The 16,838-nt window shown below is 42.1% G+C and overlaps 1 protein-coding gene across 1 annotated transcript in view; it reads left to right on the top strand.

Annotated features, from left to right (window-relative positions):
* Positions 1-16,838, top strand: part of Nipal2 (NIPA like domain containing 2) — a 104,595-nt gene that overhangs the window by 48,536 nt on the left and 39,221 nt on the right. Inside the window, exon 4 of the mRNA XM_048457260.3 lies at positions 6,168-6,227. Coding sequence (XP_048313217.3) covers positions 6,168-6,227 — 60 coding nt within the window. The remainder of the gene's footprint in view (positions 1-6,167; positions 6,228-16,838) is intronic.

The raw sequence follows: 16,838 nt of genomic DNA, 5'->3' as shown, positions 1-16,838 counted from the left end.
TAAAAATAAATATTTACCGAGAAGAATAATCACCACTGTTGCCTGTATATTTTACATCATAATCATGTAAAGAACAATTTTCTATTTTTAAAATATTACAACATGAATATTTTTTTCTTATCAATATAATTTTCCAACATAATTTTTCATGACTGTGATACTCTGCCCATTACTGCTGAGTCCTTGGACTATTCTAGTTTGCTACGATGGAATAGTAATTTTGTAATGATAGGTTTGACACTCTCTGGTTTTTTTAATTGCTCCCTTAAGACAGATTCCCAGATACAGATCAAAGAATGTGAGCAGTTCAGTGAGATCAGTCTCCACACATTCCGTCAATCCCCAGCGGCAGTCACTATGCAGCAGGGAAACGAATCTATTGCTTCCGGGTCAGCAGTGAGCCTCATGGCCTCGCCTCTCTGCTCTGACTGCTGAAGCTGGACTTTACCTTGTGCTTTATGAGTGTCTGTATTTGTGGCCACCTATTTACTGCTAAACGGCTGAGTTTCTTTTCCTCGTGGTGAGTGCTCCTGAACTGTCTGTTAATCAGGGAAGGATAGTGTAGCTCTGCACATATCTGCTCTGGTACTCTCCGTCCTGCCTTCACCCACAGACCCCAGTTATCACAGAAAACAGACCCCCTGTCTCTTGGCTCATATCTGTGGAGCCACTTTGAAAACTCGCAAAAGGCCTGGCTTCATCCGTGTGCTCTTAAAGCCCTGGGCAATTGCATGTGCAGAGTGGGCCCCTGGCAACCACGTGCTTTGTCTCGCCAGCCTGAGAAATGAGAGATGGGAGATTGTGCTGGCTTGGGTGCTGCTCCATAGCTTGGCCCACCCCCCCTCCTCGGCACAGCACCCTGCTACCCTCTGCAGCCCCCAGCCCAAAGTTCCCCAAGGGGACGTCTAGTCTTCACCCTCTTTCCTGCCAATTCCTGTTGTCTTTACAGAACTTCACGAAGCAGCCTTGCTCAAACTTCCAAACTGAGAATTTCCTTAAGGTTAATGAAGACAGCTTAGTTCAGCTCAGGTCCCAAGATCAGACGATCCTCTGAGCAGCTGCCATAGCATCTTCCACTGTCAGTAGCTGAGCAGCTTGGAGGAGAGAGGGGTCAGATTCTGCAAACATTTCCCACTGGGCAAGAACAGCAATTCGTTGACTTTATTTAAACTGTGAACTCTGCCTGGGAAAAACACCTCTCTGAATGGTGGGGCGTTGTTAACTCTTTGAAACCACTGAGTTCCTAGAAAGCATATATTCTTCTGCTGATTTTCCTAACACACACACACACACACACACACACACACACACACACACACACCCCGTAAAGGTACCTAGCAATTAAACAGCAACCTCAATGAGCATTCTCTATGTCTTAGACAGCCAAGAGCTTCTGGCCTAGTGTGCCTCCACCCCAGAATAAACTTGCTGAAGTAAAGCCCCAGACTGTGGTTTAATTACACCTGGTGTAGACCTGCAGATGTTCTGTTTAAATGATTTTTAAGATTATTGATGTTTAAATGCTCTTCCAATTTTTGAATGTTGCATTATACAGTGGGAATAAAAATATCGTGATCAGCCCTGCTCTGGCTCATTAGGCAACGGCTATTGGTTGAGCTGGGCAGGTCTCTGGTTTCAGGGATGTATGGGAGTACTTTGATCTATATTTGCTCATTTTAAAAATTCACTACTCTACTAGGAAGTCTTGTCATTAGCTGTTGTTCAGAACCTGTTGGTTTGCTTGGTACAGCTCGTATTTCACCCACAGCTGCATACAAATGAGTTAAAAAATAAATTTATCATGGTGGCGTGTTATTTTTACTACCTTTCTAAATAAATATCTTATACTATGTAAAAACCTAGCAGAGGGGCTAGGGAGATGGTTCCCATCACGAGCACCCACTAAAACAATGTGCAGGTATAGGCTGCACATCTGGAACCCCTACGTGAGGGGTGAGGCGAGGGGACAGACCCCAGGAGCTCCCTGACAGCTAGTCCAGCTGAAACAATGAGATCCAGGTTCAGTTTGAGATTCTGTCTCAACAGCTATGGCAGAGGGCTTGAGAAATGGCTCAGCAGTTCAGAGCATACACTGCTTCTGCACAGCCCCGAACTGGTTTTCCACCACCTACATCAGGCAGCTCTCAACCGCCTGTGACTCCGGACGGCTTCAAGTGAGCTAACACCACTGCTGTCTGCAGGCATCTGCCCTCGTGTGCACACACGCACACACGTGTAATTTAAAATAAAATGAATATTTTTAAAAAAAATATGGTGGAGAATGATAGCGGAAAGAACCCAACATCAGCCCCTCTGATCTCTACGTGCACAGACAAGAGTAACACCACACACACACACACACACACACATACACATACCCTTTCTAGAAAAATTTCATGTTTTCTTAAAACAGGTAAAACGATAAGTATGGAAGTGCATTCAAATTCTAAATTCCTTTAGTAAGAAAAAGAGCACATTTGTTTCATAAGGCATAACCGGTCTGTGGCAGTTGATACAGCTCAATGCATGCCACATATTCTAAGTTTTTATTACAGTCCTGTCCTTTTGGCTGGAAGCAATAAAATTATCCCACATGACACTTCCCTATGAAAGTTAGATTATTTATGAAGCTGTGGTTTAGCAACAAAGGAAAAGGGAATCTGTCCTTTCTGACCTCCAGGGAAGCAGCCTACAAGAAAGAGCCTTGGGCAGGGGAGGAAGTGAAGGTGTCTACAATTGCTCAGCTGCAACACCAGTGTTTCTCAGATGAGTAGATCAGAGAGGAAAGGCTCAGCCGCCTTGTAACTTAGTTTCACATTCATAGCCTTCAGACTAAGTAGCTATCCCTATTGCTCTGTGGAAGCAGAGTTTCCCACCTAAATGCAACTCCTGGCTGTGAAATCGCCATCTCCAGGATTGTTGGTGGGATGCACCAGTGTATTTTAGTGCGGTCACATGGTGCTTGTTTTTCATTGTTAATCTAACTCTTTCCAGATAGAAACATTCTTCGCCCAGGCTTGTTAGAAACCATTGAACGGATGCAGATTATAAAGGCGTTGGTCCTCATGCCTTTCTAAGGTTCCGAACACAGGATGCTAGTGGTTTCCTGGAATTATTTCTATTTTAGGATAGAAATTTATATACATTTTTATACCCGTATTAAACTCGACTTGTAATTTAACAGGTTTAATTTGATAATTTAATATTAATATTTGTCTATAGAAAATTTTGCTTTAATGATTTAGAGCCAAATCACTCAATTAAATACGTACTTGGTAAACTTCCATTTGAATACATAACCTGCCCAGGAAGATTATGCAAGAGCAAAGAGCAACTCAAGTGAGCATCAGGATGGGCAGCGTATGAATGTCTCAGCTTATTTAAAAAGAAAACATGGTGATTTTGTTTTAAACAAGTCACCAGAACACCAGGCATAATCATATTCAAAATGTGACTGTGACAGCCACACAATGGGTCATTATACAGACACTGAAATTGTCTCTATGAAGAATTTTTAGTGACAAAGCAAATTGGTGCTTCCATTGTAGCTGAGAAAGCAGTATTCTATAGTTTGTTCTCAAGTGAGAGGGTTAAAAACATCGACACATCAACTTCACTTTTCTCTAAATAATAGTACTTTTTTAAAAACATAATTTTTATTGATTCTTGGGGAATTTCACATCGTGCGCCCCAATCCCACCCATCCCCCAGTACTCCCATATCCGCCCCTCACCCCTACAGTGTTTCCCACAAAGAAATAATAAAAGTAAAACAAAAAAGACAAAAGCTACGAACAAGAATATCAACTATAAAACAAACAAATAATAACAACAAAAAATCCTCTTCCCTCTTCTGTCTTTCCTGCCTGTCTGTCACCTCCTCGTTCATCTTAGCAGCACTGAGAACTGCGGTGTGCCGTGCAGTGGAGCGTTCTGTCCAAACTGCTTCAGTTGCAAACGCCCATTGTGTAACGTGTTGGTCAGGTTCGCAGCCTCTGAACAGCACACCATCAATTCTGACCCTCACGGGAACTTCTGGAGATCCTGCAGATGTGTTTGCACAGGACCAGTCACTTCACGTGCTCCAGCAGGTCATAGACGGGGTAGATGTTGGGGTGAGCCAGCTCAAAGCCCTGGATGTGGGCCTGTAGTTTTGGGGTTTTTTGTTTTGTTTTGTTTTACTTTTATCATTTCTTTTCGGGCTTCCCTTTGCGGATGCCACCATGGTCCCAGGTGGCAGGACACTCAGATCAGCATCGCCTTGCCTGCAGGGTGGTCCTAGAACATCAACATGGCCCCAGGTGGCGGGCCAGACCCCAGGCAGTCACTCTGCCTTCTATGGCAACAGACCCTTCTATGAATATCAGCACACGCCCTGGCTACAGTAGGCCACGGACCCAGACATGGCGCTCAGCAGCAGCTCTGGCATTGATGACACTATGACCCCAGCGGCAGCATGTCCCTTGGATCCCAGCCTGGCCACAGAACTTGGGCATCCTTATGGCCTTTGGTGGCAACACGGGACATGGACATTAATGCAGACCCCAGCTTCAGTAGGACCATGGACCTAGACACGGTCCTCAGAAGCAGTCCAGGCCTGAATGTCACCATGACCCCCTGGTGGCAGCACAGGCCACTCAGATCAGCATTACCACAACTGCAGGGTGGCCCTAGGACTCCAATACAGCCCCAGGTGGTGGCCCAGATCCCAGGCGTCCATACGGCCCTCTATGGCAACAGGCACTATGGGTATTACCACAAACCCTGGCTGGAGTAAGGCCACGGAAATATTAGTGTTTTGCTTTGTTTTGTTTTTATGAAAGCATTCTTCCCTCTGTTTTTAATTTTAAAAACTTGGGTAAATTTTCAAATATCCAGATTACACTGTCTATCGTTTCTTTGCTTGCAATTTGGAGTTTTCCAATTCATCAAGGAATGACTCTACAAAAGGAACAGCTCCGAAGTCAAACTGCCTTCTTGACCAGAGGCCATAGCAGCAGGATCTGGCTCAGCTTTGAGAGTCCAGCAGGATGAGCCATTCTCGGAAGGGTAAAGACACAAGGCAGAATAAAAGGGTGATGGCAAGGGAATAAGTCTCAGGTCAATGAAAACCCACACACAAACTATCCCAGGGTAGATGTTCAGCTATCCCAGGATAGGTCAATGAAAAACCACACACAAACTATCCCAGGGTAGATGTTCAGCTATCCCAGGATAGATCAATGAAAAGCCACACACAAACTATCCCAGGGTAGATGTTTCAGCTCAGTCCAGATCAGGACGCGATCCTGAATCTAGATTTGACCACAGATTGGGCAGTTGTATTCATAGAGGCCATGAGCATAAAAGCGCATGGTGGGCCTGGAAATTATAGTTGTGTGTTTTACAAAGGACGGGCACAAAACAGAAGGGGAATGGAGGGAGAATGTGAGGAAAGTGGCAGGAGAGAGGTCACTGCTGTCATTGAAGGCCACGGCCAGCAGCTCGGGTCTTTGCCCTGTAATTAACAAGAAGCCATTAGCGATCTAAAGCTGCAGATTTCCGTGACCTTGGCGTTTTCAAAAGGTCCTCTGGTGGTGTGGAGAGAGGGAAGAGTGGGATGTCAAGACAGATTTCTACAGTGCTAAACAGAGGTACAAACAAGAGCGGGGACAGTGACCAGGGTGTTGATGACAGATGCGGTGCAGACTTGGGTCCAGCAGCCTGCCAGCTGTGCTGTCTGAAGGAGAGAGAGCCCGGGGGAGCCATGGACAGCAGCACTGGAGCTATGCTGGAGCTGAAGAGCTTTAGTGTGGGATACGGTATAAATATGTACATTTTAGTCATTCTCCACTTTCTTTAGTTTCCTCCTGGCTTCTCCTGCCTTTCTAGCTCTTCCTGTTTTCTATTTCATCCTTTTCTCTTCGCTTCTGTCCTCCTTCCTCTCGTCTTTCTTCCAGATCTCCTCTCTCACCCACACTTTCACACAGTAAGCTTACGAAGGAAGCCAACCTGTAAGCAGGCGCTCTCGTTTCCCTTGCTCAGCCCTGTGTCTTCTTCCACCATGGAATTTACAGCCACAACAGCCAAGAGTGCAACAAAGACGTTAAAAACTTAACTTCATATTGCACTGAATAATACATTTTTTTCTTATATTGGAACTACTACTAATGGCCATTTTCTTTGCAGGTAGTGCCATAATTTCCGTTGTATTTCTAAAAGAAAATTTGAGAGCCTCGGATTTATTAGGTGAGTAACCATTTAATTCATCTAATTATAGCACCATTTGATCAATAAATAAATGCTACCTATAAAATCACGTGCTTTAAAACAGAAAATTTAATGAAATGGTTTCACATCTCCTTTGGGGTTGGCACTCTGTACGGGGGACACTGCCTCTTCTCACGTATAGTTTTCATTTTCTTTATGCTCCCCCTAGCTATTGGCCACAGCAAACTGTTATTTTGCAATATTGTTGTTGCTTATGTTGTGATACTTTTATGAACATAATAAAATTCAGGGAAAACATCTGTGTTACCTATTAGACTATTATAATCGAAAGCTCGTATTTGCCATATTATTATATTTATACTGCCTAGAAATAAAAGTCACAAAGTACTAGTTCCCCCAAATGAGTACCTGTTTTATTTAACACCTTCCAGAAATAACAGAGAAACTCTCTCTTTTGTTTAGAGGGGCTGGGAAGATGGTTTAGTGGGTGAAACATTTTCTTCGCAAGCATTAGGACCTGAATTGGATCCCAGCACTCAGGAAAGCCTGGCTTGGTGGCATGTGTCTGAAATCTAAGTGTCGAGGCAGCTGAGACGTAGAGAGGCTCTGGGGGGCTTCCCAGCCAGCCAGTCTAGCTGGATGGATTCCCCCAAGTTCAGTGAGAACCTGCCTTGAAAAGTAAAGGATTTCATACCTGAGGCTCAGGGAACATCAGAGGAGCAGAATGATTGTAAGAACCAGACCACCAGGGAGTTTGCTGTGAGGTTGTGTCTCCTAGTAATGTCAGAAGCTACACACATGAAGTCTCACCAACATGACCGCCCTCACACAAGCTGAACAAGGACAACATCAACAGACATGTAAAGTAATCCGGGAAAGCCCGCCCACAAGGCCTCAACCCTACATGAAGAACTGCAGGCGACGAAGGAGTGCCGAGAGCACTTCCCCGGGGAAGAGCACACCAACTGCTTATCCCATGCTCAATAATCGGTCCTGAAATCATACATACGTGTCACATTATACAGATTGAGCAGACTATAGTTAGGAATACATATGTGTATATTTTACACATACATGCACGCAATAACAAGTAATGAAAAAAGAGGTCATAAATTTGGAAGGGAGCAAGGGAGCGGTATGTGAAGGGTTTGGAGGGAGGAATGTTGTGATTAAATTATAATCTCAAAAATAAAAACTAGAGGAGGAGGCCCTAGAGGAAGACAAGGGTTGACCTTTGGTCCTCTGCCGTGAACCACCACAAGCATATACCACGCATAAGTAAACACCATGCATAAGTAAACATTTCAAAAGTAAAGACAGAGTCAGTCTCTTTGGGGGGAATATGGTTACTAATGGAAATTAGCAGTGACCTTGCTGGCTATAATGGAGATTTCTATTACATAGCAAGGCTCCCTCATAAGCATTGTCTCTTTTCACTTTCGTGGGAAGATCATTCATGAGAATTGTGGATGTCCGCATCTTCTTCCTTGACAAAAGCCTGCTTTATTTCTGCTGACATGTGGTAATGAATACAGATACTTTAGACACTTCAACCAAAACAGTGCCCACCCTCTGCCAGGGAGCTTTGTTTTGTCTTTTTAATGTGAGCTCTGAATTTGACACCAGTGTTGGTGTGTTCAGCATTTCTCTCCCGGCCCCTGATCCTGTTTCTCTTGAGCTTGACGTTTGAAAGTGTCTTCACTTTTCCTTTACTCTTTGGTTTGATTCGGCTGGTAGAGTTTTTAGTCAACACTGTCAGATTTTTCACGGTTAAAATGTTTTTTCCAAATGTATTCATATGTGATTTTATCTCTTCCAACGTATTATTTTTATGCACCCTTTTTTTTATAATTTGCGGTTTATGGGGTCATTTGGGAAAGTCATATGAAATCAGAAATAAGAACAGCCAATGCCTGGGTTTTAAAACTTAGGTTTTATATTATTTTTCATATTTATCAAATGTCACAAAGAAACTTCAAATCCTTTCATTTAATACCTTCCATCTTTTGTAGTTAATGGGTGGCTAACACTGGGTGAAAGACTAAATTCTCCCAGTTTAATAAGGTCATATAGATGGGTAATGGGGAATTTCCTGTCTCGACTATTACTGGTAAAATTATCTTCACTAGTAGAAATAAAGAGATAATTATGACTGAGTTCTTGTTCCAGTTTTTCTTCTGTTACTTTGATTAAGATATATATCCCAACGGAGGCAACTTTAAGGGAGAAGGTAGTTTCCTTGGATCACAATTCCAGGACACAGTCCATCACTGCAGGGAACCACAGAGGAGCAACTGAAATAACTGGTCACTTTCACAGCCAAGAGCAGAGAGTAATGAATACACGCCTGAGTACGCTCACATTCTCCCCTCTCATACAGTTCAGGACCTGAACCCAGAAAGTGGTGTTGCCACTGCATCTTTCCAGTAGTTATAGTTAAGACAGACTAGCCCATGAGCTAACCTGATCTAGACAGCCCTCCACAGACATACCCGTGAGCTAACCTGATCTAGACAGTCCTCCACAGACTTGCCCATGAGCTAACCTGATCTAGACAGTCCTACCTCCACAAACTTTACCACAGGTTGATCTGATCTAGAGAGTCCCTCATTGAGAGTCTCTTCCTGGGTGACTCTATACTGTGTCAAGTTGACAGTTAAAACTTAAGTATCACCATCCCTAACTACAAATAATTTACCTTCTATGATAAAATATATAAATTATTGTTGGTTGTTTTTACTCTTTACTCTTTGGGGGCCCACCACCCAGCTTCCAAATAAATACACATAGAGACTTTTTATTACTTATAAATGCTCAGCCTTAGCTTGAATTGTTTCTTGCCAGCTTTTCTTAATTTAAACTATCCCATCTACCTTTTACCTCTGAACTTTTACCTTTCTCTATTTCTGTATATCTTTTCTTTCTTTCTTATTCCCTGTCATACTGTGTAGCTGGGTGTCTGGCCCCTTCTTTTCTCATTCCTTGATATTCTCCTCCCAGATTTATTGTCTCTGCCTTCCAACCCCACCTATTCTTTCTCATGCTTTGCTTTTGGCTGTTCAGTTCTTTATTAGACCATCAGGTGTTTTAGACAGTAACACAGTTTCACAGATATAAATCAAACGTAACATAAAAGAATACAACACATCTTTGCATCATTAAACAAATGTTCCACAGCATAAACAAATGTAACACATCTTTAACTAATAGTCTACAACATTTCCTCCTTTCATCTAAATAAAAATGTAAAGTTTTAACTTTAATATAGTAAAACTATATAAAACAAAAAGTTATCAAGCAAGAATTACTTTTACAATATTCAGTCCATTAGTATTTAGCATATTCAGAAAGCATTCTCCACCATCCATTCCATCTTAGTGACTCCAAAGTTTTATGCCTAATTTACTTTCTGTTATAATTAAGGAAAACTGTTACTATAACTATCTAGTCTTCAACTCCATCAAAGAACCAGAAGAATATAATATTACCTAACAACAAAGATATCTTGCTTCCTGGACAGTCATCTAAAGTTCCTCTGCAACATTGTAGCATCCATCTTCAGCCCACAGGCCTACCTTATCTAGCAGACATTTTAGTGAAGTAGGAAATTTGAAGGACTGCCCACCTTTCCTGCAGAATATCCAGCAGACTCTTCTGTGAAGCAAGAACCCTGAAGGGTTATCCTACCTTGTTTTGGCAAAGTTCAGCAGTCACTTTCTGTGGGTCCTACATGTCCAGTTTATATAGTATTCTGTCAAAAGTCAAGGCAAAATTGTTTCTTGCTCAAATGGTTGCCTTGCCACATTGAACACAAACCCCATAAGGAATGTCTTTGATGTCCATCATCTATGAAGTAAATTAGTGCTACCAAGAGCAGATGTGTCTCATTGTCATGAAAATCCCTATGTTAACAAAACATTTTAAATGCCATATTCCATGGGTCTTTGAAAATCATCTATCTGTCTAAATATATATCTATGTGATCTTGAAAACATACCTAACATATCCATAGATTTGATTGTTATAAATGACTAACTACTAACCTGTATTTCTTGATTATCCTAAATAGTTTATAATAGTAGCTTTCAAAACTAGAACTTTACCCTACATTTTTAAATGAAGTGTATAAGTACCAAACCGTGAACAAGAGTGGAAACATACATACAGTATAACAAAAGTAACTTTAAATTTGTATCAATATACCATATTCCCCTAAATAATAGCAAACATCCTTAACCCACCAAATAACCAAAGACCACCAATCCATCTCTTGGGAATGCGGGAGTCATGTTCTCCAGACTGCTTCCTGTTGTCTGTGGGCAAATACATCTTTTTAGGGGTTCCTGAGAATAATTTGAGATAATGACCAAGTCCTGGGAAGACCAGCTGTAATCTTGGTTGAGAGATATCACCTGACAAGGAGGCATCCCTTGATCAAACCAGATCCATATTAACTAGGAATGAATCCACAGCCTCGTGCTTCCTGTGGAGGAAGCAAAAGCAAAACCTCTTCTCCAAAGCATTTTTGACTTCCAATTGACAAATACATTTCTTGACTTCCATTTTAAAGTTAAGGCATTCTTGAAATACCTAGACTAGTTTATTTCAGCAGTCCTTTCAATCCCATGTCTCTTAGAAGCTGTCATTTGCTTATCAACAATCAAAAACATTCAAAATCAGTACAGCAACATACAGGATCCAGATTCCCTGTGTATTTCCTATCTCTGCGTTTTTTTTATATACTACTTTACTTCTCTCTTTAAAACTTTATTACTTTTAAACTATTTTTTCTATGACGATATTGTTTTCTTTTCTTAAGCTTACACACATCGGTTTTATCCATCTGGCTCTGTCTTTACTGCTTATCTCTTAGCCTTTTTTGACCATATAAGGAAACTTTAAATTGCTACATCTGGGTCCTCCACATGGCTCTTTTGGTTGGCGCTCTTTTGGTTGGCTCCACTGGCTTCTAGGTTGGTGAAAACCAAACCTGAAGCTTGCAGCCCAGTCAGAGGTTGGTGACTGAGAACTGCATTCAACCTTTCTAGAGCTCTAGGATGTCAATGCTTTGTGCTGTGCAGGCAGTTTTTTACTTAGCTTTTTTTTTATTTAATGTGCTAGCTGCTCACAGCCTTGCCTTAAGGCAGAAAATCTTAAAGGAGCTGTGTTCCTTTTTTTTTTTAAGCTTTCTCAAGCTGTCTAGAAATTCAAACCTCATGTTGGTATGCCAAAATTTTGGGTAGGTCTGCCACCCAGCTCCCAAATAAATACACACACGGAGTCTTCCTTATGAATTCCTGGCCTTAGCTTGGCTTGTTTCTTGCCAGCTTTTCTTAACTTGAATTATCCCATCGATCTTTTGGCCCTGAACTTTTACCTTTCTCTATTTCTGTCTATCTTCCTTTTTCCTTCTTATCCCATGTCTAGCTGTGTAGCTTGGTAGCTGGCCTCTTCTTTTCTCAGTCCTTGATCTTCTCCTCCCAGATTTCTCTTCCTATTTATTCTCTTTGTCTGCCAGCCCACCCTATCCTTTCTCCTGCCTTGCCATTGGCTGTTTAGCTCTTTATTAGACTAATCAGGTATTTTAGAAAGGCAAAGTAATACAATTTCACAGAGTTAAACAAATGTAACAATAAAGAAATGTGTTTTTAAATAAAAAATAACATATATTGTTATTTTTTATCTAAAGCTGATGAGAGCTTTAGAACACTGTTTCTGAACTCAGGCCTTCTGACATACGGGTGGATAAATCTTCATGTTCAGGTCAAACTTCTACACCCAGGACTGCAATCCCTTTGCTTACTAGGTGCCTCTCAAGTCCTAAGCCACAATTATAACAACCACAGCTGTCTTTGGATATCACTGAATGTCTCCTGAAAGAAAAAATCACCTTGTGTTGAGAACAGCTCTAGCTCTGTCTGGAAACAGATTTGCTCTAACAGCTAGATAGGACTGGCATAGACCAGATATAGGATGTGGAGGAGAGCATTCAGGAGCTACCCAATGCAAGTGAGAACAAAGAATTGAAAAGGTGGGGCTGGAGGGATAGCTCCACAGTTAAGAGCACTTGCTGCTTTTGTGGGACACCCCAGTTCAAGCCCAGCACCCACATGGTGGCTTACAGCCATCCACAGCTCCAGTTACAGGGGATCTGATGCCCTTTTGATGAGGGCACCATAGTGCACAGATATACATGCAACCAAGACATTTACAAATATCTTAAAATACATAAAAACTTTTAAAAATTTTGAAAGAGTAGAAAAGTAAAGTAAGTTTTTCTTTATACCTGTACTGAAGCTTCTACCTCAAGAATTAGGAAGAAAATGGATGGAAGTCTTCGCTATGGGGAATGATAAAATAGAAATACCAACCTTTTCCAATGATTTAGTTGTATCTTAAAAATCTAAGATCTACTAAAAGAAAAAACTTAATACTCTCCCCATAGATGCAACTTTACTATGCATTGTGTGGACAGTAAGTACTATTCTGAGAAATAGAAATAATCTCTCACTATCATTGATGTAATTACTAGGAACACCATGATGCCCAAGAGATATACAGAAGGTAATACTAAAAATATAACACAAAGGTTATGAGTACCTCTATCACCACACATCAGGAAAACACACAAAAAAACTAAGCCTCATATTAAGGCTGGGATCCTACAGCCTCACATTAATGCTTGGGATCCTGTAGCCTCACACTGATACTGGGGCCCTACAGCCTCACACTGATGCTTGGGTCCTACAGCCTCACACTAATGCTGGGGTCCTTTCATGTATATGTGAACAGCAGCTAGCATGTCACTTTTTCTGGTTATATGCTGTGTTTTACACGGGATATCTTGCTTAAATACAGGAATAACCCATTTCTAGAAGCAGAATCTAGTTCTCAGAGAGGTTAACTAACTTTCCCAGAGTCACAAAATTGGCAGTTAACAGAGCAGCTTTCTAGTCATGGCAACTTGACAAAGTGGGTGTTTGGGTCTAGGAGATGTCTCTAGAGTCCTGATACATGAGGTTACTTAAATAAACTCCCTAAGCCTCAGTTTCCTCATCTTTAAAGGAAGATTCTATTACCTATCCCGAGATTAAATGGATGAATGTATTGAAGTTCTTAGAACAGGGCTTGTCACATAATAAATACTCAAAGCCTTTGCCATTACCTTGCTAACCACTACAGTCACTACCACACACTCAAGAGGAGACATACAGTTCCCCCAGCTCTAGTTTGTGGTTTGGTGTGGTTTGGTTGCCTTTCTAACAGAATGCTCTTTGACGGAGGATGTCATTGTTAAGAAAGTGATTCGTTTTTGCCTTTAATGTGGTGTTCTAGAGGGGAGGGGGAGTCATCCATTGAACACCCTTCCCTCCAACAAACACCACCACAGGCTTATGTTCTCTGAGATGCAGTAGCTCGCTTTGAACCGGGGAAGTCCAGGGAGGGCTTTCTGCAGCCTCATGCAATGGCGTGTCAGCCGCATGGGTACCTCCCTGACGTCTTTGCTTTCGCCTGGAGAAAATGTGGCTCTTTCTGTTAAAAGCGAAGAATGCAGGTATTTTGTTTTGTTTTCCTTTTCAGGGACTAAAACCAAACAGAGGGAAGAGTAGCTAGTGGTGTTTTCTTAAAGATTAACATATGTGCGTGCGAAAAATTAAATTGTCAAAATGTGAGAAGGAATATCATTTATTTTCCCCGGCTTCAAACAAATGAAAGTTTGTTTTTCCTGATGGAACAAATGGAGATTTGAGGCCATGTGGAAACAAGCTGAACTAATTTGTTGCCAAATGTTGCTCTCTGGCCATGAAGCTTTTCACCACTGGCCTCAAAATAATGACCTCACAAAAGGCCTCGTCTGAAAAGAGTCACCCGCCATTATAGACTCACTGACAGGCTTTGGCCCCCCGCTCTGATTCTTAGCGGATTAAGAATTTAAAATTATTTTAATGATTATTTTTCCTTTTAAAAAGCACCAGCCTCCTCTCTTCCTTCACCCAGCCCAAAGCTGCAGCGTTTTCCTCTTCTCCATCATCATCAAAACACCACCGCTAATAGTCTGCGAACACCGCGCTGATGCAGGCTCACATAATGGTATCATCAGAATACAAATTACAGTAAACTCCCCACACTCCCCCAGAGACCAGTAACCTGATTGCTTCAAGTCACCTACAAATGATTTCCCCAAATTGATAGAGAGACCAAGGCCATTTATTTTCCTGCTTCTCCGCCCCTGCTCCAAGATCAGCAGGGTTGGGTTCATTTGTTGAGAACAGGACCCAGGCAAGTGCAGCACCATTTGAGTTGAGAGGACAGAGTGTCCATTTTGACTTCTGAGCAGCCTCGAGATTGGAGCTTTCTGACGGCGGGTCCAGGACTACTTGAGACTTCCCAGCTAGGACTCCTTTGAGGGCATTTGCCATTGAGCCTGAGGAATCTGGACTAGACTGCTCAGCTAGTACTAATGAATCCTCTTCATTGTGTGACTTCTGGTATTCCAAGGAAGTAACGCCTGGGTTCTCATGAATCAAGAGATAATGCAGTGCCCAAAAGAATTGTTCAGAGCCAAGGTAGCTGAAAATTTTAAAACCGAAGACTCCCGGAAGTCAGAAAATTTAGAAAACTAAAGTTTAGAATTTTAATTAAGAGTTGTCCAGCAGACGGCCATCTCTGAAGAACTGACCACGTCTGTCTTATTTGGCACGTCAGGGAATCAGGGGACAGGAGCACCTGGATTCCAGGCTCGACTCCTTCCGTTCCGTTCATGCCTCATTGTTTTCCGCAGTGTCTCCAGCAGACTGGTAGCCAACCAGTAGCCTCCTGAGACAAAGACTGAGTTCACAGCCAGACCATTAAATGTCAAGCATTTCGCAAGTATAAAGCACTCCTCAAAACACCACTTCAGAGCAGTAGAAATGGCCCAGCATGTTTAGAGACTAAGATAACTTGGTCATCTGCAGGGTGAGTCAGCAAACATCAGCATATTGGTACACCTGCGAGGGCTTCCAGGGGGAGAATTGCTCAAGCTCCTTTAACTCACCTCTTCCCAAAGAGACCTGATGTCTCACAAGGGTTTCCGATGGTGCGTAAGTCTCTTTAAACCCGTTCTGGGGAGCACCCGCTTGGAATGCTCAACTAAAGGAAATTCCGGGTCAAAATAACCTGAAGCCTGACTATGGCCTCTGCCAGGAGCCTTCTGTCTGGTCTCCGCCTGTGTCCTGTGCAGCATGAGGGCTCCTCCCAGGTGGACTGACATGTAAATGCTTGCCACTCAGGGACCCTACCTCATGCAGTCACTAGGCATCTGAACGAGACAAGAAAACAGATGGCCTGGGTTCCAAACCAAGCTGTCCACTTAGTACTAGCTGGAAAATACCAAGCAGAGTAGTTACTCCCTCTCTAATCATCTTCCTCATCTGTCAGGTGTAGGTAGTAATAAAGATTATACATTGTACATTGTACATATTATACACTATAGGATTTACTTATAATACATGCTGTAATAATACAATTACATAATAGTAAACAGTTTGCCCGTACACACATATTTGCCGTGTGGATTTTGTGATTCATGGTCAACAACAGTCCAAAAATGTTTAATGGCAATTGTAGAAATAAGCAATTTGTAAGTTTTAAATAGCTTGCTAAAATATATTGCTTTTGTTGTTCTGTTTTGTCATTATTATTCATCATTTATTGTGCCTATTTGTAAGTTAAGCTATTTGTAGTTAAATAGATGGGATACACGGAAGTTTTTACTCTCTGAGACTTTAGGCACAGGCTCTTTGGGACGTATTCCCACAGACAGAGGAGGGCTGCTCTAATCATTTCTCACAATGTTATAAACATTGTTAATCACGTGTAAAGCATTTAGAGTTGGTTTATTCCACTTGTGTGCACAGTGTGGGTGGTGTGGGTGGTGTGTGTGGGTGGTCGGTGCACATGTGTGTAAATGCGTGAGTGCAGAGGCCCCAGGAGGACAAGAACCCTGCTGTTTCACTCCATCTCACTCCCTTGAGACCGAGAGTTGGCTGACTGCCTGCAAGCCCCAGTAATCCTCCTGTCTGCGTCCCCCACAGACGGGGGTTATAGGTGTGAGCACAGCCACACTCAGCTTTTTGTGTGGGTGCTGGGAATTTGAATTCATCTCTCACCCTTGAGCAATGGGCGCTCAACCCACTGAACTATCTTCTTAGCCCCTTTAATCATTTTTTCTCTTTTTTGATTTGTTTATATTGAACTATATATTTTTCTCCGTTCCCCTCTCTTCCTCTCCCCTCCCCTTCTACCCTTTCCTATAATCCCCATGCTCCCAATATTTACTCAGGAGATCTTGTCTTTTTCTATTTCCCATGTAGATTAGATCCATGTATGTCTTTCTTAGGGTCCTCTTTGTTGTCTAGGTTCTCTGGGATTGTGAATTGTAGGCTGGTTTTCTTTGATTTATGTCTAAAAGTCACTAACGAGTGAGTACATATGATATTTGTCTTTCTGGGTCTGGGTTACCTCACTCAATATGATGTTTTCTAAATTCATCCATTTGCCTGCAAATTTCAAGATGTCATTATTTTTTCCTGCTGTGTAGTACTCCATTGTGTAAATGCACCACATTTTCCTTATCCTTTCAGCCTC

Source organism: Myodes glareolus, chromosome 19, assembly GCF_982192425.1.
Source record: "Myodes glareolus chromosome 19, mMyoGla1.1, whole genome shotgun sequence".
In the NCBI taxonomy this organism is placed as follows: Eukaryota; Metazoa; Chordata; class Mammalia; order Rodentia; family Cricetidae; genus Myodes; species Myodes glareolus.
The sequence above is the reverse complement of the archived record's forward strand: the minus strand, read 5'-3'. Positions and strand labels throughout refer to the sequence as shown.